The following is a 27,897-nucleotide window of genomic DNA, read 5'->3' as shown; positions in this document are numbered from 1 at the left end:
GAACGATAAAAATTTGCACAAGTCCCGTCCATGCAATTAAGCGAAGTGTCGACGGCGCCCCAGTCTTTTGAGTTCGGGTTAATTCCACCATTCGAACGGTATGCCTGAAACCGGTTCGCAGGCTCGTAATTCGTGTCTTCGCATTTCTGACGAAGTCGCCAGTGCTATGCAAACACTTATCGTTGATTTGCACAGATGTATAATATACCATCAGGGATATGTTCATTATTCTACATACAGTGAAGAGATATCTCGAAGCCGTTGAATCCATTAGGTGTATAAGGTATATCTGGAGATATTAAACTTGTTATCGGGTAATTTATCGCAGAATTTTTAAATATTCAATTGTTAACGCCAATCGATATATTAGCTCGATTTCCATCATTTTCCTGCGAATTGCCATCGATTTGCGGGGATATGCGAACGCTATTACACAAGGTACATCTCCAATCTCCCCCTCAAAATTTCTCCCACGTCTCTATCTTGTCGGCAGACAGTGTGGTACCGAAGAGAATTGCACTTAGGACAATCACGGGCGACACGATCGGGTGCTTCGTCGTCGAGTATCGATCGTAATTAATAGGGATCGCAATTAATTTGAAAAAGCGACCTTAACAAGACATCCGTAATTAGTGTGCCGCCGCGCACGAGTTCGGCCGACGTCATTTGTTTAAGTTGATCCTCGGCATGTCGCGTCCGAATAAGGCAACTCGTGTTCATCCACTTCGCAGGAAGTGCGAAAAAATAAAGAGGAAACCGAGCGAGTGCTTCGGGATGTGTCTCCCTGGATGAGATCGCGGAAGGAAAGAAATGCGGAGAGAAAAATAGAACGAACAGACGAACAGACGACACCTGCTGTTAGCTGTATTGTTTTCCTTGTTTTTTTTTCGATTTTCGCCGTTTTTATATTCGCCTTCATCCTTCTTGTTTTTTTTTCTTTTTTTTTTTTTTTTTTTTCTTATTCTTCCTTATCGTCTTCCAGCAATACATAGAAGCTCGTTGAAAATAGTCCTTAAACGAGGCGATGTCACAATAACTGCCTGTCTAAAAGGCAACTGTTTTTTTTTTTTTTTTTTTTGCGACGATTACATGATTTTTTTCGAGATACATCGAGACCGATATAAAATCCATTTGCCGATCCTGTTATCGATTAAATCAATGAGAATCGAATCACATGATAAAAACATGAAATTAAATGTTTAATTATTACAACAAATATGTTATCTATTTTTTGCTTATCATGCAAAATAAATATTTTAATATTTTCTGCTTTTATTACAAAAAAAATTATTTTCTCAAAAATAGTATTTAATAGCTTTTTAATATTAATAAAGTTATTTTCTAAAAAAGCTTGTGTGTTTAATTTTATTTTATGATCAAAAATTAATATATAATTATATATATATATATATAATCTTTAATTAATAAATTTATATATATATATATATAAAGCAAACTTACTTAAAGTTAGTTTGTTTTGAGATGCGATAGCATAACATATAATATGTAATGCCATGTGATACGATGGAAGATGCATGCATAGCATAATTCAGGCGTGTATAATGAATATCTTTACCATGATAGTTTAAGAACACATGCTGCAAACACACCAATCGGCGTAATTCATCCTAGTGGCTGATAGTTATTGATTTACACACGTAATTCTTTCGTGAAACACAATTTCCAAGAGTCCTAATGAAAATAACAGGGATTTCAACGCAGGATGATTTATGCTGATTGTCTCCTGCGTCTCTCGTCTTGCTTATAGCATTCGCATAAAAAAATATAATCGTATTTCCATCGCGGGATTTTAATTCCAAATATGACTGTTCAAATCTTTGTTGCGCCAGGCTCTCTAAGCTGTTCCTTCAATCTAAAATACGCAACACCTTATCTCAGCAAAACTCAAGGACGCAATTAACGTATAGCAAGAGAAAGAATGAACAAAGCGCATAGGAGATCACATAGTTTTCTCTTTTTTAGTAAAAAGAGAAACTAAGAATGAGAAATATGCTAAAAAAATTAGACAATCGCGTTTATTACTAAATGCACTATAAGTATTGCTTTTTTTCACTGATTGCCACTTTTTTCGTTTCAGACAATCGTAACAACTTTAGTGTCGGACATGCGACATGCAAGGTGAAGAAAGGAGAGCGATGGCAGCGGCGGAAACGATTCTTCGAAGTTCCTTCGGTCTTCTCCTCGTTCGTGATAATCGACGAGCCTGCGAAACGAAAGAGAGAATCCTCACTCGGGTCACCTTGGCAAGGCCTACGGGTTCGTGAAGGGCATGAAAGCTCATCATGTTCAACCACCGACACGGGCCACGAGCGCTGTCGACCTACAACCTCCTCGGCGTAACATTCCTCTTACTGATCGTCGTTGGTAGCTACGATGTGTCAGCGGATCTCAATTCCGAATTCGTCAAAGGGAAAAGTGAGTTTTACTGCGAAACTTTTATTTGAAAGTGTATATTTTAAAATTATATTGTTATTTTATTAATAAATGTTCACAATTCGGAGACGAAGTTTCTGGAACGTGAAGCTATAACGTCAATAATGAAAGAATAGATCTTGCGAGCATTGGTGAATAGTTTGTTGGAGGAATAACATCATTTATTGGCGCATGTGAGAGCGCTAACTGGTTTTTTTAACTGTTATATGAGTAACTGTTATAAGTTTAACTGTTATAAAGTTCTCCGTAAAATTCCTCTCTTAGCAGAGAGCCCTCGATCGTAGATCATCGGGGCCGTGTGGAAAAGTAGAAAGCGAAGCTGTGCGCTGGCTCGGCGTGGGTGTCGTTTAGCCGAAGAGTCCCTTTTACTCAAAGTACCTTTGGAAAGTACCGTTCGTTTTCTATCTGGAAAAGAAATAAGAGGAAAGGTAGAGAGGGGAGAAAGAGCGCACGCCGCTTAAAATCTCATCTCTTGCCTTTCGTCTCTAGTATCTAGCATCGCACTATATATAGATGCATCTTAGAGTAGTATTCTTATATGATCGAGAATGTGGAGTACGCTCTGGCACGTGATCCACAAGAGCTCGAGCTGACCCAGATACGAGGTGTTTATATCGGTGTTGATGACACCGCGTTGATGTCGCGAGAGAGACAGTAGCCACTGCGTTTATTATCGCGCTCAACCGCCATGACATTGCGGTTCGAATGAACCGCACGCGCTTTTGCGGAAGCCGCAGCTCCGCCAATGATACTCTCAATATACTTTATCAAGCATAATAAAAAAAATTAAAAAGATTAAATAAAAATTAAATAAAAATTAAATTTAAATTAAATTTTGAAAATAATTCCTCGAACAAGAATTGACCGAAAATGAGATAATTTTATTTGATATACGTATTATTTGTACGTTAACAATCATATCTTAATTATAACAAGTTTTCTACGTATAAGCAAGTCTATTTTTTAAATGTCTTATCAATGTAGAAACAAGACTTTTTTAAATGTCTTGTCAATATGTAGAAATGAGTTGTAAAACAATAAAGTTAATATCACGATAAGTCATCTTAAAAAATTCTTTAATCAAAATTTATATGAATCGAAATTTACAGACGACATAATTTAAAATTATAATATAATTTTTTTCATAATTTCTTCTGAATTCAAGTTTGATTTATATGCAGTAAACGGCTGCTCTGTTAATCACAAACATAGGCAGGTGCTTATTCCAGACACAGGATTTCCTTTGTCGGGCAAAATGCTAAAGAACAGAATGATACGAGTTCAATTTTTTTCCGATTTATTATATGTTTTATGAAATTGCAAACATCTGGAATCGATCATCATCTGTCTCGATGATATTTTGTTGACTGATAGATACGGACTTTCTGAAAGATTTATTATCAATATCTGTTAGAGAGATAAAAAATAACACTTCTTCTCATGTTATCAAAATATATATATGTACTCAGCGCAGACACTCATCCAAACACTTTTTCACATAACGCTATTACCAGATTAAACTTTATTTAAATATTTAGATAAGTTGTAAGAACAAAAGTTGGAGCATGTTTGTCAAAAATTGCACGACTGGAGAGCTTTTAGGAATTTATTTGAATAAAACGAATTAGCATGATCAGCGAATAGATATTGCCAAAATATCTTTTCGTCAACATAATAATCAGAGCGTGGAGATTGTACATTATGTAGTTGAAAAATGCACCTTATATCCAGCGTGCGAACAGCCACCCAGATAATTCGTTGTAGACACGAATAAGAGATATGCCTAAAGTGGCCTCCATAAAAGTTTCCATTAAAATGATAAGCCCTGAGTCGATTTCTTTCTATCCATTAGGCAGAAGTAATCTCCGTCATGTTGTGCTCTACAGTTTCTATTTTGTCGTTCGAAGAAAAGATAGAAAAAAAAGCGAAGAGAACGACAATTCAAGAGAGAAGGAGAAAGAGAAAAAGATAGGAGGATTTACCTTGGAAGGATTATGGAGCCGCAGTAAATTAATCGGCCGTCTTTATCGTTCTCGGCTTTTAAGATGTATCGCGTTTCGGAATAAAGCATCTATTAAGAAGTGAGTGCAGCCTCGATAATCCCTCCGCTTAAAAGCGCGAGGATATTATTTACGCAAGAAAAGGGACGACGGAGGAGTCGGATGCCTATTAAAAATCGAATTCTTTTAAAAAATCGTCTTCTTATACAGCAACTTCGAGATTCGTCTTTCGACGCGCCTCGGCTTTGATCGTGTGCCGACTTTTGCAGAAAGAAGACTCTTCTGACATTCATTATATAACTTGTCGATTTTTGCTCGATCTCGATAATTATTCAGTGTGACTTGTATCTTCTAAAATTTCGCGATTATCACACGCATATGTTTACTATTAACACCATTTTCTTCAATTTATTCCAGAAGAACAAATTTAACAAAGTATTTCACAAGTCTCTCCATGCTTTTAATCTTAATATAACTGAATAATAACAATATAATCGTCAATGAGATTCAGTGTTTCTTGCAACTCTTGAAGTCATCGTTTAATATTTCTAAAGAGAACATTTTTTTATCTAAAGAGAACAAAAAATTCTTTGATTGGCACCGTAATCGAATCTGTAAATGAACATACGCCGAGAGAGTGACAAGACTCTCGTTCGTACGTCTTTTAGCCTGTTATCGCCCCAAGCCCTTTATTTATATCCCCGGCTTGAAGAATAATCGACGAGCGGCAAGAAATTTTATTCATTATATCCTCTGGCAACGAAGCCGCTGCTGCTCTGGTCTAGCGTTCTACTTCACTCACATGCTTGCGTACAAACCTAATCTTCGAATCTCGAGGAATTCTTGTCTCCTCGATCAAGCCCTACGATATATCGTACTCCGGCATCGATATTCATTTCCTCGGTTGACGATATTAATTATTACGACATTTCTCCTTGGGTGGTTTTAAAGAATCTCGCTTTCTCTGCCATTGCTCCTGCCAGATTTCTCCACCTTCGCTGGATCCTTTGGCAGATTGTATCTTCCAGCGTGTCCTGCGGGTAAGTAAAGAGTAAGTAACGAGATGGCGGAGCAGGAAGAGAGATTATCGGGGCATGAGCATGAGAGAACGTCGTCCATCAAGGCAAAATCGAGGTACTGCGCGACGTAATACCGTTTCTTCGTACGACTTATCGTCAACGTCGTCGTCGACGTATATGTGTAAGGACCAGACATCTGGGAGGCATGCCTTAATTGACCGTTCGGAATATCGACGAGATCCCAGAGACGGATTGAGACGTCAGATTTCCGAGGGACACTCGTATTTTTTGCTCGCCATGAAATATGACTACTCAATATGCTCGGTGGGATTTATTCATGTACATGATGAGGATTGCGTTGCTGGGTCTCTCCACGTGCGCGTTTCTTTTCTATAAAAATTCCTTCCGAAACCTTCTGGAGAAGCGTCTTGAATATTTCTAGTTATCCATTCGTCTTATATTATTGTTTTTTATTTGTCTAAGATTCTTAATCGGATTCTCGCCGCAAACTTGACTGGATATAAACCTTAGCAGCTTATATTATTCATGATAATTCCTCTTCTACATATTTCATCCGAAGTTTCATCTGTCTTTTATATATGTTTGTACACTAAATATTTATTTTGCGCGTACTATTGAAATTCTATTTTGCCTACACGTAAGATTTTGTTATCAATCTTTAATCTTTCTAAATCAAACCTCAATGTTATCTATGATTAATCCGTTTGGAATAATCGTAGGTGAACACGTGGCGGGGTTGTGAAAGCGCGCGCGGTTTTACGACCGCGATTCAATTGAGCTGGCATTCCAGAGAAAGATTGCACACGCGGTATAATAGATGAGCCGATTCTTATTAATCATTTCCATCTGACGTCTCTCGCAATCTGCCTAGCGGCCACTTTACGGGCTCGTGCGACAGACCCCGAGGTGAGATTGGCCGGGTAACAGGTGGCCTCGCAAATGCGTACATGTAACGGCCTCGCATTCGTTTCGCAACGTGACCAGGCTGAACTTTGTATATCGCATCGTATCGTGACAGGAACGCACTGTCGAAGGTCAATCAAGGGTCTTCTTCGATGCACGATGACGCGAGCGTGATGATAATGGGCGTGATCGAGGTGAGATATCTGAATGCTGCACAAATGGAGCTGTCAATATTCCTTTTTGAGCTGCGCATTGTATGCCCGAATCAGAAAGAGAGAGACTCGTGATGGCAATCTCCCTCGATTGATGCGATGACGCGCGAAAACGCGCGGATGAAGCATTGTCTAGAATTTTGTGTATGGCGTAGCGTCATTATCCAAGATGAGAGTGGGATATCGGTGAGGCGCTTGATAACGAAGTATATATCTAATTTGTCTGGGGTATTTCTAAAATAAAATATATGATTAATATGACACACGCGCGTGATATATATATTCTCTGTTTGCATGATTGATTATGTTGAATAGATATAATAATTTTGAATATTTGAGTGTGTGAAACTATTGCAATTTATTGAGCATTTTACAACTACACTATTATAATGAGCTTTTTCAAACTTGAGATTTGTTTTTCTTTATATCTAACATCTTAGAAATTCCTAATATTCAGATTTACATCATTTAATTTATTTTCGATATTTTATTTATATTTGATGTATTGATAACATGAGTACAAAGCATGTATAAAACAAAAAATTCTTGTACAAAGTCATTTATATATCACATCGATCGATGGATCGAAAGAATCTAGAAAACAAAATCTTTTTATTCATAATTAAATTTAATATCTGCATCGCCTCGTGTTGTAAATATCAAATAACGAGAACAATAAAAAATTGGACTTTGATGTTAAGCAGTCAGGGCGAAAGTACTGCACTTGAGAGAAATTAGTCAAAGATATAGCTCTTCCGTTACAACTGCTTGATCGATGGCATACATTAGATCAAGCCTAGGCACCAACAGGTCTAGCAGAGAAATGTGGGTGGACAACGAAGATGAGAGGTGTGTGGGTGACTTTTTTACTGATCGCACATCAAGACGAATTTTATGAAGAACGAAACTAAAGAGAGAAAGAGAAAATCTGATACGTAGAAGCGTTGTTACGAAATGCAAACAAAGAAAATAAATTATCTTTCTACGTATCATATAAAAAATTTATATCTTTGTATTACACAGAATGAATTCAGTTTATACAGAAAAAAATTATATACGAAAAAAAGGAATGGGTCAAAAGTTAATCAAATTTCTCATTCAAGCATTTTATCGATTCAACCTTTCTGCTGACCATATCTTCGCGTGTTGCAATTTTAATTGCTCTTTAATCGATTCATTATTTAGTCGACCGCTTGCATTTTGCGATCCAATGTACGTACAGTATTATGTAAACAAATTTCTGTCGACAGAAACAGTATTTCTCTCCGGCTATCGTAATAATAATCAGATATGTGATTGAGAATTCATTTTTTCCTTTTATGACCTGCATAGAATTATTGCAAAGCTTAGATATAAATAAAAATGTTTGTTTAAACACTGATATAAGTTTCATCTTATTGCTAGATTTTATATTGATTTTTTATTATCACACAATAAAAATAAAGAGATCCTTGGCTGTTTTATTTGCAATTATATGATTTATCAAGTTTTATTTGTAAATTCTGAAAAAACAAATGTTGATATATTTCGCGGATCAAAAATAAATATCTGATAAGATATCCGGTTTAAAAAATTTCCTTGGCCGCGTTTAACATTTACTTCGACTACTGATTGTGAGAGTCATGCAATCGATGCGCGGTATCGAATTTAATCTATTTCATTGTTTCGATATTAAAATGGAGTTCATCTTAAAACCATACGGTTTCCCAAGATTTCGTGCGATCTTTCCCACAGTGGAGAAGTTAAGCCCGCGAGGCGTCCATCAAGCACTTGAAGCTACAACGCACGACGTTAAAAGGGACAGGTAATTTAGCGCGCGTTACGAAAGGATGAGGTACACGGTATCGTGCGATGCTGGATCAGGGGATGTTAAACGATACCGGCCCGAGGTCAAAATATCTGTGCAGAATCTGCGTCGCAGATCGGGGAGCTTATTGCATGATCCGCCGAGAAGGAGAGTGATATAAGTGCGCGCCCACATACGAACTTTATCGGACGATCGGATCGCCGATCGATCGCGCGAGAAAAGTGACGATGGTCTCTCGATGGCCTCGGATCTCGAGATCGAGATATGAGTTCGAATCTCGCGCGAATTCTGAAAATTAGTGTGTAAGATGAAAGATATAATTTTGTGAACGTTTACTCAATTTTTTATTTCTGAAAAAAAATATATATGTACTATGAATCATCTTCGAGGGAACCGCTAATATTTGCCTTAAGTTATTTATACAACTGTTAATGAATAGTATAATACTAGATATACTAGAAAGATATTAATTGAAATTTGATTTGAAAAAAGACTCTAAAATAGAATAGCAAATGGAGAAATATATATTTAGCTCCTTTGATAATCAATCTGGTGATAATTCTTTCGTGCGTTTGAGGAAAAATTAAAGGAAATATTGGTCATCGTAAAAAATCTAGAGAAGAAACTTAAATTGAGGACAAGTACAAAAAGATGAATATACCATTTATACGCAATAAAACTTACGAGTTACAGATTTTCGCGTCGTTGTGCGATATATCGAGTTGTAATTCAACTATGGTGACGTCTCTTGCTATCTCGCGCATTAACACTCCTCGAGGCGACAACCGCGTTGACCGACGTCTGCGGCTTCTTCCTCTTCAACGAGTGAAGACAGACGCTGGAGCAACACGTACATTTCTCCCGAGGTGGTCGACGCCTGCCGCGAGATTCACATGAGATAAATCGATGCTCCCTCTCACCTTGAGTCTTTGTCTCGATCAGCTGATGAATTTTACTCACAAATGTTCCTTCACTCGTATGTTTTTTTTATAAACTGAAAGTCTAATGTGTATTGCATAATTAAAAAAAAAACTTCAGTATATTGCCAATTATTAGAACTATTACTGTAAAATAAGACAACAATATCGGAGAGAATTTTTATTATAATAAAAAGATATTTTAAATTTATCTAAAAAGTATATATTAGTTAATTTATTATAATTTTTCAACAGTAAATATTCTTCTCTCTTTCAATCATATAATTATAATTACAGAGTATATAAAAATATTTTTTATATTATATTTATTTTATATATATTATTTATTTCATATTATTCATATCATTTTATTATAATTTTACTCGATTTTTGCGCTTTTGAGTATTTTTAACTATGTATGCTTAAATTACGAATAACATCTGAACAAATAGCAAGAATATGTACTGGTTTAGCATTACGGTATTAAATGTTTCAATGTACAAGCGTTTATTTGCGGCTAAGCGATTTGAGAGACAAGACTTTATGCGCAACGTCGTGTAATTGCGAGTGCAACTCGCTCGTATATCAAAATCCTCGCCAAACGACGTGAACGAGATGAAAAGCACTTAGGCAAGATTGTTATCTGCTGTGCAAGTTGTACGTATAAACAAATGGGAATTGTAGACGAACAAAAGTAGAAACTCGCTTGAGCTGAAAGTACGATGGCATCGTAAAAAATCGTAAAAAAATGCCACTACATTAAACATAATTTTATACTGCACTTTTATTATTTTTAGAATTATTCAAAGTATGACTTAAATATATGACTTAAAGTAAATAATAATTTAATTACATCCACATTCTACGAATTTATTAAAATTTGTAACAACAGAATTTAAATATCGTCGAGAAACTTATCGAGCGCTCATCGAAATATATATTTATTAAATATAATTTAAATAATTAGCAAATCAATAATTAGATAATATACGATACAAATGCACTTACGACATGACAGAAATTCGACGTGCGTTATGCTGCAGGTCACTGTAATAAGTATCTTCGATGAAGAAAGCGTGTACGACTATAAATAATAAAAATTCCATTTTTTCCCCGTACAAAGTTTAAAATACTACATGAAGGAAATTTATCTTTCCAGATGACAGCAGCATATAATTCTTTCGACTAAGTAAGCAGCATATAAATCCTAGTCTCTAAAGTCATGCATTGAATCTTGAATCAACGTTATCACGCATAATCTAGTTGGACAACGTAGTGAAAAACATTAATTCTCCGTTATTTAGCTGATTGTTACAACATCCTACAGGATCATGTAACCGTTATCTTCATTTTATTTGCAATATTTAACACATCTATTTATTGCATTTTGGTATTATTTTCAGTCATATATTTGCTATCATATTTATATATTCATGACATTATAAATTAAAATCATTTTTATTTTAAAAGACTGCAGATATTTCAAAGTATTTGTTTATGTAAAGAATGCATGAGTTTGAAAAGTTTAATATTTTATAATTAAATTAAATACGCTATTATTTTAATGTATAATTCACACACTCAAACTTGTTTTTAAAGACATAGCACAAGCTTTGTGTAAGCTTTGTGTAAGCTTTGTGTAAGCTTTATATACTCTTTTCTCTCTTCTTATATTATTTTACACAATTTGCACTTTGCAAGTATCAATTACATCAGAAAAAATATTCAAAAAATTTGGAAGAAATTAATTTCTTAGCTGCTACACAGTCAGTGAAAGATTAGAGAAAATATAATTTAGAACAAAATTGATCTGCTACTTTTCATAATATGATAATGAAGGAATTAACGAAGATAACGTTCACCACGAAAGTCGGTGTTCTGTATCCGGGAGGCAAATGTGAGTTCGCGTGCTCTCTTGGTGAACGCGTGGTCCAGCTCGCTGCCTGCTGAGGTTGCCGAGGTGAGATGAAAGGTAGAGAGAGAGAAAGAGAGAGACGCATAAGGAGCTGTTGCTGACGATCAAGAGAAGGAGATAGAAGAGCAGAGAGAGACGTGGTAAATGTAGAATTTATCGTCGGGAGAGAGAGAAACGAACAAAGCGCATTCCACACACCATCATTTGTTCCTTGTCTGTGCCGCCCTCGGTACTTCATTTCGATTCGTCATTATTTTCTCGCCTCACTTTGTGTTTTATTAACGTGCGACAGCCAAAAAAAAAAATGAAAACAGTCCGACAATTTTCTTGAAAACACTTTCGCACCGCGATTTAATGGCATCGCCCTGTGTGACATCGACTTGAAAAATCGTCGTGTCAATTATTACCGTAAAAATGGTAGCCATCAATATTATTATATTTCCATAGATGGATGTTTTCCTGACGTTGCAAAATTAAACGACGATATTCCCTAAAATGAGAGATTGTAAAAATTTTTTCTATGCAAACTAATTTCAATATTTTTAAAGTGATCGTCCTTCCCCAATTTCTATCACATCACTTCACTATTATATTTTAAATCTCTTTATAATAGAAAATAAATGAATTTTAAGATTTCATATATATCTTATATTTTGAAAATATTTATTATAATACCTGTAAGAAATATCTCTATATAAAATAAATTATAACGAGCTTTTGATATAACTTTTTTGCATAACTCATTATTCATTTAAATTAATTTGCGCTTGTCTCAACAATTTAATTTTATATGAGATATAGTTATTCATCTTTTATTCTATAAACATACAATAAAATTATGCAAACGCTTCCATCAATAACGATAATTAAAACGAGTTTGTAATTTATTAGCAATTCATAGTTAAATTACAAAACGCGATCATATAAAACCTATCATCAAAATCTATCAAAATGCATTATTTAAAACAGATTCGTAATTTATTCAAACTGTTCCCCAAACTCTACTTCTTAAAAAAATAAAATAAAAATTGCCGAAACAAATAGCTTTAAAATTATAAATATACCATTACAATGAGCGAGTTGGCGTAAATTATTTTGTAAAAAGTTGAATATAATTCTTAATTTTTTCCCCTCTTCCCTAGATTTATCCTTTGGAATTCAAGTCTGTACTATCCTTGATTCTTCGATTGTATGTATGCCTATCGGCCAAAGTACATTAAAGAGTTAACTCGAACACGCAAGGCGAATGCGCGAGAAGACGGAACAACGCAAGCAAAAGCAAGAGGAAGAGTCGTGATCGAATGGAGTGACGTGAATAAAACGCCGTCGCGCCGCCGACATAACGAAATCGAAAAATGAAGTTACACGAATGCGTACCACATCGTAGCCTTCGGGCTGGTCGCGCCGCAGGGAGCGGAGGAGCTTAACCGCAGACTCGAAAGCAATAAACCATAAAGCTATTAATGTTATGCCACGGTTATAACGTATACGCGGGACTTATACAACCCCGACTCGGATGCGTATCCCTCGTTGCAGATTCATATACTGGAGGCTGCATATATCGCCAGGGTTGTGAACCGAACAATCGTGATGACAAAGCGATTTGTCTTGAATCTCGACGAAAGCTTGATACAATCCTGCTCTCTCTTTCTCTTTCCAGCTGTGAATTAGAATATTTTCAATGTCACAATGACACGACGCTTCGGAGGAGAGAGAATTGCCTCGAACTGCAAATTAAGTTGATTAGCTGATGATCTCGATTTTGAACGAAGCATTTCAGAAGGCTTCGGAAGGGCGGTTTGAACAAGAACGAATTATGAGATTGCTCTTTATATTTAGAAATGATAAGACGGAACCAGAGGTAGAAGAGATTAATGGTTAAACATTTTATATTAGTATTCCTAGATTGATCAAGCAGCTCGAATAAGAGAACATTATGAAGAAACATGTGAATGAAAGGATACATCAGGAATATCTGCGATGGCAAGTCGATTACTGTCTTCGATCTATTCAAATTCATATGAAAATTTCACGCTGAAAGGGAATGATGTCCATCTTGAGATGGAAAAAATCAGAATGTCTGCATATAAAGGGGCTGTAAATGTCTGCATAAACTTCTCACTTCGAGGCTCGTCATATGACTTCGTTGAAATGCGGAAACCGTTAAGCGGCAGAATTACGAGCAAATCGCTTCGTTCTTTCAATATCTTCTCACGCCTCCATTCTAATCACGATTTATATTGCAAAGTGCTTCTCCGAAATAAATGGCGAACGTATTTATGTCGTATTTACATCGTGACTTTTATTGCAGATCAATACCTCGATGTTTGATTTACTATTATGAGGTTTACCATCACAAAGCGGGAAATCCATTATTTTTCTGCTTGTACGATGCAACGGTGTGTCTATTCCTAGACTTCTTCCAATTTCCAATAATCTTTATCTTCTTTTTTTCGCTTTTAATCTGCTTTTTTTATCTTTTCAATTTTTCTTTTTGTTATTTTTAAAATTTTAATTATTTATTAATATTTGGGCTATTATATAAAAATATATGAAAAAATAAATAAACGAATAACAACATATAGTAAGTTTATTTATTTTTTTAAATATTTTTCTTATCAGAGGATGAATCTGTCTCAAAATAATAAATTTTCTCTTTCTCTCTCTCTCTCGCAGTTTCAATTTTTCTCCCTTTTATCCGTTCTCTGAAATCCATTCTCACCTTGAATTCTTATTTCTTTTTTTTTTTTAAGCAAGCTCGAGCCGATAGTTATTTCGCGCGTTTATGATACCTGGGTTTTATTTCGTCGGGCATTTAGCCGCAGGGTTCTCTTTTACAGGGGGATCGAGAGAGAAAGAGGAAAAGAGAAAGAAAGAGAGAGGAGGCAAAGAGGTACCTTAGAACCCAGAAACGATTTTGATGGTGGGGATTGCGCGAGCTCTCGACGGTATCGATGTTTACGAGCTCAAATAAACGGCACCGCCGCCGCCATCAGCATGTGGTTATTTCATATTACTTTGGGCCTTTAATGGAAGAGAAGGAGGCATTTTAAAGTGCCGCATAAAAATCGACGCTCTCCTCTTAGACGGTGGTCGGATGAGGACCACGTATGGCCCAGCGCGACGTCCTGCTTTCACAAAAGAAACCTCACCTCATCTCACCGCGGGATTTCGGCGTCCTGTGCCGATTTCATGGTTTCTTCATATGTCTTCCTACGTCTTCCGCACCCCTTATATTTCGTGGTTTTTGTCAGATTTATCGTTCAAACATTTAAAGCTATATTTGAGACAGCAAACCTCCTCCGGGTTGCCATTCTCTTTTCACTGTATAACTGTTAAACACAAATATTATGTTTTTACAGCACTTCCTCGGAGGCTTCTGTATATAATCTTATACGAGAGTTTCTTAGAATTACGAGTTAAATCGTATGGTCATATGTTTCCTCTTTTCTTTCTCCTTATAATTGGCCACTTTGGCTAAATTCATCTCTCTTCCTAAGCGATTGTAAGAAGTAACCCGTGGTCCCGACAGAATTAATACCTCAATTATGATCATTATCTTCAGTATATTTTCAAACTATAATAATAATTGCTCGTAGTTCAAATTCAGCGAAATATCTTAAAAATTTTGCGGATAATGATGAAGGAGGCAACAATATTCGCACCCCGTTCGTAATCAATATATCGCCGCTATTGTCTTCGGCTATGCCGAAGGTGCAGCAGGCGTCGTAAATTTGGCAGAATGTTAATTTTACGCGAGAGAACGAGAGAGAGAAAGGGCCCTCTCGCCGGGCAATTTTCGCAGCCCCGCCATCGGGGATAATCACCACGTTTCTGCCGGGGTGTATCCCCGGTCCTGCGGATCTAATGATGAATTTCGTGCCGCGCGAGAGAGTGAGCCTCGGAGGGAAAACGAGAACGAGGAACGTGTCGGCCCGCCGACCTTAACCGACACTTCTCCGCGTGAACCTCCATCCTCTGTCTAAACGTCTATCCGTACCGGTCATCACTCTCGTAGTATTTCTTTTTATCGAACCCATCTTCCAGCGAGCCGCAGCACGCCAGAGCGAGCATAAGTTCCTCCTCGACGTGTCGGTTCGAATCGTTATTTCTTTCGACCTAGATCCCGTTCTATCGATTGCTATTAGCTGTGAAAATTTTACTAGCCATAAAAATGTCAAGGACTCGCATAGACTTTGTTCATTTTTGTAACATTGATAATTACATATAAGCAGTAAAGTAGAATACTAAAACTCATCTTAGTTTCCCTGTGATGATTTATTACTTTGTGGTTTTAACTATATTCCAAGAGAAGATCGAGGTGTATGATTAAAGAACTTAAATTATTCACGAGTTTAGAAAAAAGAAAGTAATAATTTTAACTGCATATTTATGTTACAAGAGTGAAAGCGCAATCAAACTAGATTAGCAGTAAAATCTGATTCTGAAGTAAGAAATCGATTTGTTCGTGCGTGAAACTTTATAAATGCACAAAACAAATGCAGGAAATGTTCGAAAAGAGGAAAAGCATATCCCAGCAAATGCAGGAAATTTGATTGATGCTTAATTTAGTATCCGCATCATCAATCTTGAAGATGGGTGTACATTTTTGAAGAAAGTTATAGCTCCAATAATAAATTACTCTATTTATTAATCATAAAAATCTACGATTTCACTTCGGCATTCCTTGGGTAAAAAATCATCATCAATATAGCAATTTCGACAAATATAACATACCTCTTCATTATGACGATCAAGTCGTTTATCTTCGATGCGGCTCGGATTCGCAAGACAAGACGGCAGAAAACCTGCGCTGGTGCATCACCGATGCAGATGCATGCTCGATCCGCATTCTCGAGTCCAGACAGCATGTGTATTCGGTGATTCTGTCATCAGTAGCATCTGGTCAATACAAATACCTGGTACTCGAGTACACGTCCGAGTTCCGCCGGTTCTTCTCTTCCGTGACGTCTTCGACGACGCGACGACGAGTCTTCTTCTGGGGTGCATCACCTCCCTCGGATATCTCGCGCAAGAAGAACGAAGGATCCTACTGCGCAATTATTTTCACATGATTCCGATCGTCGACCAGATTAAGACCGCTCTCTTTCGGCCGATCGCATGCCGATCGCAAGCGAAAGGCGGCCGCCGCTCGTTTGTGAACCGTTTTGCGAAGATGCGAGTCGAGATTTAAGCTAAGAGCAAAACCAAATTCCGAGGGAGTGAACGTGCGACTATGCTCTTTCTCTCTTCGCCGCAACATTTATTTCTTTGCTTTACGAGTAAGGAACTTGCGCGAGGGTCTATCTAATAAAGGTATGAATATTTCTTTTATACGTGGCCACTTTATCAGAAGTTGGCCGTTCAGTTCTCGATGTACTTTACGATGTTTTTGGTCCTGCTCACAATCAGTCATAATTCTTGCAGCGAAGATTATGTGCAGTCAATGTTATTTCAAAATTTATCTCTTCCTCTTTTTTTTCTCTCTCGTAAAATTTTATAATGAATATTATCTTAAATAAAAAGTAATTGTGGAAGATTAAATTTTCATTTAGAAAGAAATAAAAATGTGAATTCTCCAGAACTATTGAAAAACACATTTTTATTCCTTCTTCTTATAATTTATGTCTATTAATAAAGAAAAATATATGATAAAGAAAATATTGAAATTCGTATTAATATGTAATAAGATTTTTACAATTACTCCAATAAAAAAATCTGCATATAAAATTGCATTATAAACAAGAGATGTGAAATTTATATAAATATATTTATAACTGCGTGATAAAAGTAATATTTTATGTGTATAAAAAAATTTATTAACTTTGCTTTTTCTGCTGTACAAAATAGAAACTTTGCGCTCTTTTAAGAGAAAAATTGTATATTAAATCTATTTTATATAAAAATAACTCTCTTAAATTTTCATATAAATGATTTTCAATGTTAATATTAATTTCCGAGAATACATGAATCAATGGATAATTTTCCCAAGAGATATGGGTATAGCTTGCCTCTCGTTCTGTAATACTATAAATCTTTACTATAACTTACATACGAATTTTACAAACTTCGTCCCTCCGAATGTGTATATGCGTTGGTCATTCTCAAATACAGTCGACTCAAGACCGTAATTACACAACAAAATCACGGCAGCATATATACAATATTTTATGGAGATAGTTCGCCCACTAATATATGTTTCGTAAATAAAACGCTATCTATAGATCGCGGGAATATACTATTAAGTGTGGGTGGTGTCTACTAAATTATCGTAATCGGAAATGAATAACGCGGTTTCCTCTACATAGAAATCCCGCATCCTCTCTGAACCGTTATTCGAATTGCTCAATAATGGTATCACATTAAACACCTACATACATATGTATCTGGAAGATACTGTCATATGCAACTTATTGATAAACAAATATCATTAAGTTGACACAACTGTATTGTTTTAATTTTAATTTTAATATGAAACCAATTTATCCAACAATAAATTGGCAGAGCTTGAAAACAAATATTAAACTAATAAATAATAAATAATACAATGAATATATATTCACACACTCTCTCTATTACGTTATTAACTAGCTGATGTGAACAAAGATATAATTGTATATTGCTGCCAATATTATTTATGATTATTAAGAAATTAAGAAAGAATATATGAGAGTCCAAGTAACGATAATCTCTTCACATTTCTCTTACATTTGCGTTAAATATATAATATTCACATAGACATGTAATTGATAAATGTGAACTGTTATGCTTGCAGTTTGCATCGGTACCAATGGCCGTCTCTCTGTGCCGTCCAACAAACAGCATCACTACCGGAATCTTCGAGACCGGTACACCAACTGTACTTACGTCGATGGTAATCTGGAGATCACATGGCTCCAGAACAAAACCTTCGACCTCAGCTTCCTCCAGTACATACGGGAAGTCACCGGATACGTCCTCATCAGTCACGTGGACGTGCGAAGGATTGTGCTCCCGAGGCTGCAAATCATCCGAGGAAGGACTCTCTTCAAGCTCAATATTCACGACCACGAGTTTGCCCTCTTCGTCACGATGTGTCAGATGCACAACCTGGAGATGCCGGCCCTTAGAGGTACGTCTTTAAAATAATTGAAGAAGCAATGATTTATACTTAATTTACCTTAAATGATAAACATTGCCTTGTACATACAAATAAGCGAACATATTTTAAAAAATTAAACATTTATAAAAATTGACAAATCATCTTTTAATATAGAAAGACTGAACGAGTAATATTTAAAGAAGAATGAGCTATTATTTTGTTCGTGTCTAACTCGTCGCAATTGATTTCGCCATAGATATACTCAACGGAAGCGTGGGCATGTACAACAACTACAATCTCTGCCACATCAAGACAATCAATTGGGAGGAAATAATCACCGGCCAAGGAGGAAAATACTTTTACGTGTACAATTTTACATCACCGGAACGCGTCTGTCCGGAATGCGACGAAAGCTGCGAACAGGGCTGCTGGGGCGAGGGCCCGGAGAACTGTCAAAGGTACTCGAAAACGAACTGTTCGCCCCAGTGCTGGCAGGGCAGGTGTTTCGGTCCTAATCCACGCGAGTGTTGTCATCTTTTTTGCGCCGGTGGCTGTACCGGACCCAAACAGAGCGACTGTCTTGCCTGCAAGAATTTCTTCGACGATGGCGTGTGCACGCAGGAATGTCCGCCCATGCAAAAGTAAGTAGTAATATCGCGCATCTCTATTTTTCAAGCTATAAGCTGATATGAAATGTTGCAAAAGATACTTTACATACAATAGAAAATTAAATATATAATATTACTCTTAATAATACTCTTTTAAATAATATACTCTACGATAATAATACTCTTTTAAATAATATAAATATAAATTAATATGCAATAAAATTATATTCATGCAAATTATTTATAGGGCAAAATTAATAAGAAAATATCAATGATCCTTCCAGATATAATCCAACAACATATTCGTGGGAAGCTAATCCTGATGGAAAGTACGCGTACGGTGCAACCTGTGTGAGACGATGTCCGGAACATCTTTTGAAGGACAATGGTGCTTGTGTGAGATCCTGTCCACCGAAGAAGAAAGCGATGAACGGCGAGTGTGTTCCCTGCGACGGTCCTTGTCCGAAAACCTGCAAGGGCGTCGAGAAAGTACATTCCGGTAACATCGATACCTTCAAGGACTGCACCATCATCGAAGGATCCATCACAATTCTGGATCAGAGTTTCGAAGGCTTCCAGCACGTTTATACAAATTACACGTTCGGCAAACGATACGAGAAGATGCATCCTGACAAGTTGGAAATCTTCAGAACCTTAAAAGAGATCACGGGCTATCTTAATATCCAAGGAGATCACAAGGATTTCAAGAACCTTTCGTACTTTCGCAATCTCGAAGTGATCGGAGGCAGAACGCTCACGGAATACTTTGCGTCCTTGTACATCGTCAAGACTTCTCTGGTGTCCTTTGGACTTAGTTCCTTGAAGAAGATTTATTCTGGTTCGATTGCCATTTTGGAGAACAAGAATTTATGTTACGTGCAGAGTATCAACTGGAGCAGGATCAAGAAATCACCCGAACACGAAAGTCTTCTGTCGAACAATCGAAACGAGAGCGAATGCGGTAAATATAATAAAATGATTTAGACATATATGTAAGAGAGAAAAAAAACTTAGCTTTACAATTTAAAAAAAACAAACTTCAAATATTGCTGAGTATGAAAATTTAATTTTAACTGTAATATTTGTTATAATAAACTTATTGTGGGAGCTTTTTTATTCTATTAAACTTGAATTAAAAATAAAATTAAAATATTATATGGAATTTTAAATTGCAGTCAAAGATGGTCTCGTATGTGACGAGCAATGCTCGGACGAAGGATGCTGGGGACCCGGACCAGCGCAATGTCTATCTTGCAAGAACTTTATCCTAGGAAATGATTGTCTTCAAGATTGCACTGTATCAGGGTAAGCCGACACAAACATCGAAAAATATATAATACGGAAATTAAAATTTCCAATAACGCATATGACTTCTCTCTAATCAATTGCTTTCCTAGTTCATGGATAGAAGGTAAATCGAAATTTTTTAGCGAGAATTTGAACCTCAATTCTCGCCATTTGTTCTTTTAATCATATATTTTGTAAGCAAGTTATGTGTATTATTACGCAGCACGACTCATTATAATTGCTTTAAATTGCACGTGTAAAATTTTTAATGAAGTGAATATGGCAAACATAATTGAACGTTAATTATATATTCAAGTAATTTTTTATCTTACTTTTTATCTTCGTTAATTTTTCTATGCCTTTCTTTCTGTTTCGCTTGTTTCTACCTTCGTCTTTGATTTTACATATTATTTTCTTCAGTGATATTTCTCGATATCGTTTAACGATTGATTGCGATTGTGTTGTCAGAATTTATCAAGCGGACGAAAAGACCTGTAAGATGTGTCACGAAGAGTGCGACGGTTCCTGCACCGGTCCTAATGCCGACCAATGCATCAAGTGCAGACACGTGCGAGATGGGCCGTTCTGTGTGCCCGAGTGCCCGTCCTCGAAGTACAACGACAACGGTCAATGTAAACACTGCCACGAGAACTGCGTAGGCGGCTGCGAGGGACCGGAGAATAACATAGGCGCCAACGGATGTCATAGTTGCGAAAAGGCAATTATGAACGGGCACGTACCAGAGGGATGTTTGCAGAAGAGAGAGCCGTGTCCCGATGGTAAGTCATACGATGCTCTTTAAGTAATGATGTAATAATAATTAATATAAATTAGTTTAGGCATTTTTATGATAATATGATAATAAAAAAATGTATTAGTTCTTTATAAAGTGTTATATAAATATAACAGATATTCTTGTATGCAATATCGTGTATAAACAAAGTGTGTTTTGTTATCAAATTCGCAGGACATTATTACGAGTGGGTGAGTCCGCTGGAGCAAGGTGCTTTAAAACCTCTTGCCGGAAAGGCAGTCTGTCGCAAGTGCCACCCACGTTGTAATAAGTGCACAGGATACGGCTTCCACGAGCAGGTGTGTCAACAGTGCACCAAGTATAAGAGAGGAGAGCAATGCGAAGATGAATGTCCTACCGATCATTTCGCGGATGCTGACACGCAGCTATGTATACCGTGTTTCGGGGAATGTCGAGGGTGCTTTGGACCAGGCCCTAATCAATGTTACAAATGTCGAAACTACAAAATTTACATTGTACGTAGAACAATATTAAAAATATCTTGATTATAAACATACATAATATATATATTTTTTTTATTATACTTTATTTTATATATATATATATATATATAATAAAATAATAAACAACTAAGAAATTAATTAATTATATTAATTAATAGGTGTTAATTTTAATAAAAATGATGCTAAGAAATAATGCTAATTAATTCGTATAATTAACTATTTAGGATGGTGATCCTGGCGATAATTCAACGTCCTTCAATTGCACGGACATTTGTCCATCGGAATATCCTCACAAGATTTTCCCTCCAGATAGCGAGCCGTACTGTTCGTTGGAAACGGTAGGCCTCGGTTTTCAAATGGATAATGAACTTCAACCAGCTATTTTGACCGGGATTGTGCTCTTCATGTTGGTGGTAATCATCAGTCTTGTTGTGATAGTATATTTCTGGCGGATGAGAACGAAGGCCAAAGAGAATACAGTGAAGATGACGTTAGCTTTGACCGGTTTAGACGACAACGAACCGCTTCGACCGACAGGTGTAAAACCAAATCTGGCCAAATTACGAATAATCAAGGAGGAGGAAATGAGGAAGGGCGGTATACTAGGTTACGGTGCTTTCGGCAATGTGTACAAAGGCGTCTGGGTGCCCGAAGGGGAGAACGTGAAGATCCCGGTCGCTATAAAAGTCCTCCACGATGGCACAGGTGCGAATACGTCCAAAGAATTTCTCGACGAGGCTTATATCATGGCCACCGTTGAGCATCCGAATTTGCTGCAGTTACTTGCAGTATGCATGACGGCGCAGATGATGCTGGTGACCCAGCTGATGCCTCTAGGATGTTTGCTGGATTTCGTACGCAGATACAAGGACAAAATCGGTTCGAAGCCGCTGTTAAATTGGTGCACGCAGATCGCGAGAGGTATGGCTTACCTGGAGGAGCGGAGATTGGTTCACCGAGATTTAGCGGCGCGAAATGTCCTCGTGCAAACTCCGAATTGCGTGAAGATCACCGATTTCGGCCTCGCTAAACTGTTGGACATTAACGAAGAGCAGTATAAGGCCGCGGGCGGGAAAATGCCGATCAAGTGGTTGGCATTGGAATGCATTCAGCATCGAGTGTTTACTCATAAATCGGACGTGTGGGCTTTTGGAGTGACTATCTGGGAGGTTCTCACTTACGGCGGTAGACCGTATGAAAATGTCCCTGCCCGAAATGTGCCGGAATTGTTGGAGAAGGGCGAAAGGCTACCGCAACCCGCGATTTGCACGATCGATGTGTACATGATCATGATCAAATGCTGGATGCTTGACGCTGAATCTAGACCCAGCTTTAAGGAACTAGCGGAAGAGTTTGCAAAAATGTCCAGAGATCCCGGTCGATATCTCGCTATTAAAGGCGATAAATATATGAGACTGCCTTCGTATACATTACAGGTAATTTAGAATTAATTTTTTTGCAAGAGACTTGAATAAAGAATAATTATTTTACAGAGTGATCATGTCGATATATCAATTAATAAAATAATTATTGATAAAATTATTGATATAATTATCCCCCTTCATTAGAATATTACATGCTAATTAAATAATTAATATAATTTTTCTACAAAATATACATAAATATAACATTTTGCGTCATCTTGAGTGTTAATGGAAATTTTCAGGACGAAAAAGAAATGATACGAAATCTCGCATCAGCAATGGATGGTCCAGAAGCTCTGGTAGATGCCGAAGAATATCTGCAGCCTAAGTCGCGAGCTCCGCTTCCGCCTGCGATCTCCGCATCAAGTACTTCCAGTTCGCTGCCGAATACATCCGTTAAATCATGTTGGCCAAACGGCAAGCCGCTCGCCGCTGATTCTCCGACGCCGCAAAATCAACAAAATTGGGATAGGGAGCTCCTGAGGTACGGTGGAAATCACGGAAACGGAAATGCATCGCATGAGGCCGGCAATTCCAATCAGCATACGCCTTATGCACATCCTAATGGTCATTGCGGACACGTCGTAGGATCTGACAGCTCGAGTTCGAGATATTGCTCAGATCCATTGAAGATGGTTGGGACCAGAGGTGAGCAGAATAAAGCAGATAAATTCTTAAGTCTCGAAGAAATTAAATGAGATATAATTTTTCTATATAAAGATTACAGTACTGTTTAATATATTAGATCACACACTATATAATCATACCGAATTTATTTAATGATCAGAAATAATGGATTAATTTCAGATTGCGATGTGACGGACGACTGTTTCGAGAGTAAAGTAAACTCCGCGCATCAACAAGCTCAAGTGGGAAATCTGAAACTGGATTTACCATTGGATGAAGATGATTATCTTATGCCGTCGCCGCAACTGCCAGCTAACAAAACGCAATATATGGATCTCATCGGAGAGTCTAAACCAACAGGTGAGCGAAATTTTTGCATAAATCTATTATATCTTGTAACTATTATAATATTCTTGAAAATTGAGATCATGAATCCTTTTGAAAACTCTTCATTATGCTATTTATTTATTATTTTTTACGCTATTATTTATTACTATTTTTACAAAGTAAAAATTATTTTGTTTCTAGAATCTGAACCGAAGCATCTGAACAACGGTTTCCGGAAGTACCCAGATTTCCTGACGATTCAAGGGAAGACATCATTGGACAATCCGGAATACCTAATGTCGCAGGACGAAGGCCCGCTCACGCCGCAGACTCTGGGTATTCCTACACTGGACTTGGAGAAGGTCCTGACGAATGGCACTTTTGGATCTCAAGTTAGACAGAGGAGTTCTGAAGAGGAGTCGGATCACGAATACTACAATGATTTTGACCGACTAGAACGAGAATTACAACCGTTGAAACCATTCAGGAAGAACGAGACCACGGTGTGATTCCAGTGATAAAATACATCAAGAACATAACAAGAAGCTCATGATTCTGTGAGACTAGAAGTTATTATATCGAGAAAGTCTTCGCTTCGTTTTTCGAGAAGAAGGTAAATCAAACGCGACGTCGTAAAGAAGTAGCGAAAATGAATATATAAACGTATAACGTATTGAAGTTACTCAATTTCTAAAAAAAGGATCTACTGTACTTAGAAAGGACACTTCGCTCAAGTGCCGCGCTTGATTGTGATTAGATGTAAGCTAGAAACTCTTGTACGTATATATTATGAGATATATATATATATAAATAAGATAAGGAAAGAAGAGACTATATATACGAGGAGGTGCCGGAAACGAGAATCGCAAAGGCGATACTCGTGAACAAGTAGTGCAAAGATATTCTTAACGTGCCATTTGCCGTGGCTTGTAAATAAATTACACTTTTCGTTACTAGTTTCTCGAGGATGTAAGAAATATCCTAGGACTTAATTTGCAGCGACAGCGTCCAAAATCGTCTCTGCTTAATAGCTTCCTTTCGGACTGGTTTAAGGCATTTTGCGGATCTTATTTTAAAAAATTCTCATAATTTCTATACGTGTTTGATGATTCAAAATATAGAAAATGGCATGTGAGAATGACTTTTACGATCTTCACAGTCTTAAACCGGTTTTGTTTTCCTCACTATTATTTTATAAAGATATCTATACACCGTGAAAATTAATGTTCACAATAACGATATCTATCTTTCAACGAACTCGATCGAAAATAGGGAACAATACATTTTCGACGCGATTAAATTTTATAATTAAAGGATTCTAGCGCGACAAATGTGAAACATCGAATAATTAAGGCTGTATACAGCGACCGCGCGCGAGCTTTAAAAAGATTCATGGTCGTTGTTAAATCTTCAATGGTGCAAAAACTATTTTAGGCATTTTCTTTATATCGAGCGAAGTATCCCAGAAAATCGCTCAATACGTTTTTTTTAGAAGTTGTTACTATTTTTTTATTTTATTCATGAACGCAGAAAAATTGGCTAATATCTTATTTCGTTAAATAACAAATCTTACATTCCTTTTCGTAAAATTAATATATACTATCAACTAAAAGTATTTATCCGATACTGAAAAAGAACGTAAATTAATTCTAAATTTATATGACAAAATAATATGACAAAAATATAGAATATACTCGAAATGGCAATAATTAAACATTAGAACATTTTATCGATATAAATTCTCGTTGGAAGGGTCGATCAATGCTTTTAAAACTATTTTAGCACAACATTTACGAGGTCTTTCGCTTAGAATGCCGAAGGTTAAGCGGTTCCGCCGCAAATGCCAGCTTGCAATAATGTCTTTAATTAATCAAATCTACTTAACGATTCCTTGTTTTAATCCGCTTCATTGTCTTGGGACGTAATGAAAAGTCTTGAAGGAGAACCAAGGAAAAATTCAATTGTTCATCGCTCAAACTGTCAGACATTAATGCAATCGGGCCGAAGCATTTGTGCGACATACCGCTGACTGTGATACGAATTATTTTACCTTTCGCCTGAGGACACTCAAATACAGCAATGATAGCATCTTCCTATACCTTCCCGCAGTAAGCTACGACAGCGAAATCTGTATCGTCCTATTTTACTGCCGAGGATAAATTCGCTCTCGTATTCGAGATTCAAATCTATCACGACGAGGGCAAACATAAGACTCTACTTAATTGAAGGGAACAAAGAGACTCAAACAACGTTTTTCCTTCCTCTTATGCCATCGTCTTCGTAATGGACCCAATAATAAAATTAATCCCTGATCGGGAATTACGAATTATTTCGACTTTTATATGAATCGCGATTTGTATATAGTTTAGGTTTAGCGCGAGTAGCGTAGCGAACAGAAACTTCCACGAGCGTGAAAAGGAAAGTGTATTTGTAAGCAATCAGTAATACGTCGCCAGAATAAGGTACGTAGCCGTACCGAATATAATAGTACGATAGGACGTGCCATGTTGTACAGGAAAAAAAAGAGGAAAGTACGAGAGCAAATTATATGATGCACACGAAACGAATCTTCCCTTTATTTAATAAATTTCGCAGGAACTCTGTATTACACGAGCCTTGTATTTGCTATAGATGAATATGGGCGTGCGCGATATTAACGATCTCCTCCATGAAAATATAATATCAATATTTTACAATCGATACAATTATTCTTACTCTTATTATAATTTGAGGAAGAAGCGCGACGACGATATCGGATCATTTGTCATATAGTCTTCATTTTTATATATTCTTTAATCAGTCACACTACATTAACAGCATTAACTAGCATTAACAATTTTCGAATTTTTATACTCTTTTCATTATAAAGCAACCAAGGTCATTCTGAAATATTCGTTCCTCCAATTTCAAATTCATCATTGGATAACATTGATATCCTTTTATGATGTTATAATATCTTTTTACAGTATTATACACAAAACGATCAATATAATTTTTAAGTAGAAGAAAGAGGACGCACATTTATATATAGACATGTAATTATCTGTTATTTTTTTTAATTATTATTATTTTTTTTTTTTAAGATAAAGAATGTGACTACTTTTTTATTCGCGCATCTTCCTTGATAACATTATCACGATCATGTTCTACGATAATGGAAATAAAATCGAAAGTAGTTACGATAAAAATATCTTGACTTTTATCATATACGAGAAATTCAATACAGATTTCCAATCTCGCCATACATCGTGCAGTTATCGCATCTTATCTGCATAACGATGTAAACCAATACGTATCGTGTACATTGTGTTAATTAAGTGTTACTAATTATTATTATTATAACAAATTCTTTTTGTAATATATCATTCACTGCGACGCGTTATTCGCCCCCCACAAGGAAAGATATGCGATTTCTGTAAAGCGAACTAAGAAATGTCTTTCCATTTTCTTCCTCGCCCTCGCACATTTGGTCTTGTAAATGTAAATCAGACTGCAACCGAGCATTCTAATTAGGAGGTTGTACATTGTAATCTAACGTTACGTAATTGCGAAGAGTTGCATTTGCCATTCGGTTGTGGACATAGAACCTATAGATCTTTATTGTACCATTATATATCGTAAAAATTTATTGTAATAAAGAACAATCATTCTTATCACTTGTTACGTCTTTTTTAAACCTAAATAAAATTGCGTGAAAATTATATAATATTTTTCAGCAATATTTCTTTGGATGCACGTTGTACTATAGGCTCGATGCATATTTGCATAAAGAAACTTTATGAAGAAGGAAAATTGTGTTTATCGCGAATATATATTTATATAATCAGGTACTAAAAATAGCCCTTATCATTCTAGCTTATCCCGCGATTAGGAAATAATGATTTATTATATATAAACTTATATGATGAATAAATTCATATGACTCTTGTCAACTAAAAATAAATTATAATGTTATTTAAAAGTCGATGTTTTTTTCCTAACAATTAAAATTCAGTAAAAAATAATTATAAAAAGTTATAATGAACAAAATTAATGCGA

At 36.4% G+C, this 27,897-nt stretch overlaps 1 protein-coding gene across 3 annotated transcripts in view; it reads left to right on the top strand.

The window, feature by feature from the left end:
* The window catches only part of Egfr (epidermal growth factor receptor), a 147,873-nt gene extending 120,358 nt beyond the window's left edge, over positions 1-27,515 (top strand). For 2 of the 3 annotated variants that reach the window (XM_083039085.1, XM_083039087.1), the window contains exons 2-12: positions 2,099-2,436; positions 18,024-18,359; positions 18,586-18,970; positions 19,222-19,898; positions 20,113-20,242; positions 20,693-21,003; positions 21,192-21,493; positions 21,706-22,917; positions 23,148-23,553; positions 23,713-23,892; positions 24,061-27,515. In XM_083039085.1, coding sequence (XP_082895211.1) covers positions 2,304-2,436; positions 18,024-18,359; positions 18,586-18,970; positions 19,222-19,898; positions 20,113-20,242; positions 20,693-21,003; positions 21,192-21,493; positions 21,706-22,917; positions 23,148-23,553; positions 23,713-23,892; positions 24,061-24,368 — 4,380 coding nt within the window. In that variant the 5' untranslated portion in view covers positions 2,099-2,303 and the 3' untranslated portion in view covers positions 24,369-27,515. The remainder of the gene's footprint in view (positions 1-2,098; positions 2,437-18,023; positions 18,360-18,585; positions 18,971-19,221; positions 19,899-20,112; positions 20,243-20,692; positions 21,004-21,191; positions 21,494-21,705; positions 22,918-23,147; positions 23,554-23,712; positions 23,893-24,060) is intronic. The other variant, XM_083039088.1, reaches the window with a different exon arrangement.
* The last annotated feature ends 382 nt before the right edge of the window (positions 27,516-27,897 follow it).

The sequence above is a fragment of the Prenolepis imparis genome, unplaced genomic scaffold (genome assembly GCF_030444845.1).
Source record: "Prenolepis imparis isolate NDT839.2.m4 unplaced genomic scaffold, iyPreImpa1.0 SCAF_5, whole genome shotgun sequence".
Lineage (NCBI taxonomy): Eukaryota > Metazoa > Arthropoda > Insecta > Hymenoptera > Formicidae > Prenolepis > Prenolepis imparis.
The sequence above is the reverse complement of the archived record's forward strand: the minus strand, read 5'-3'. Positions and strand labels throughout refer to the sequence as shown.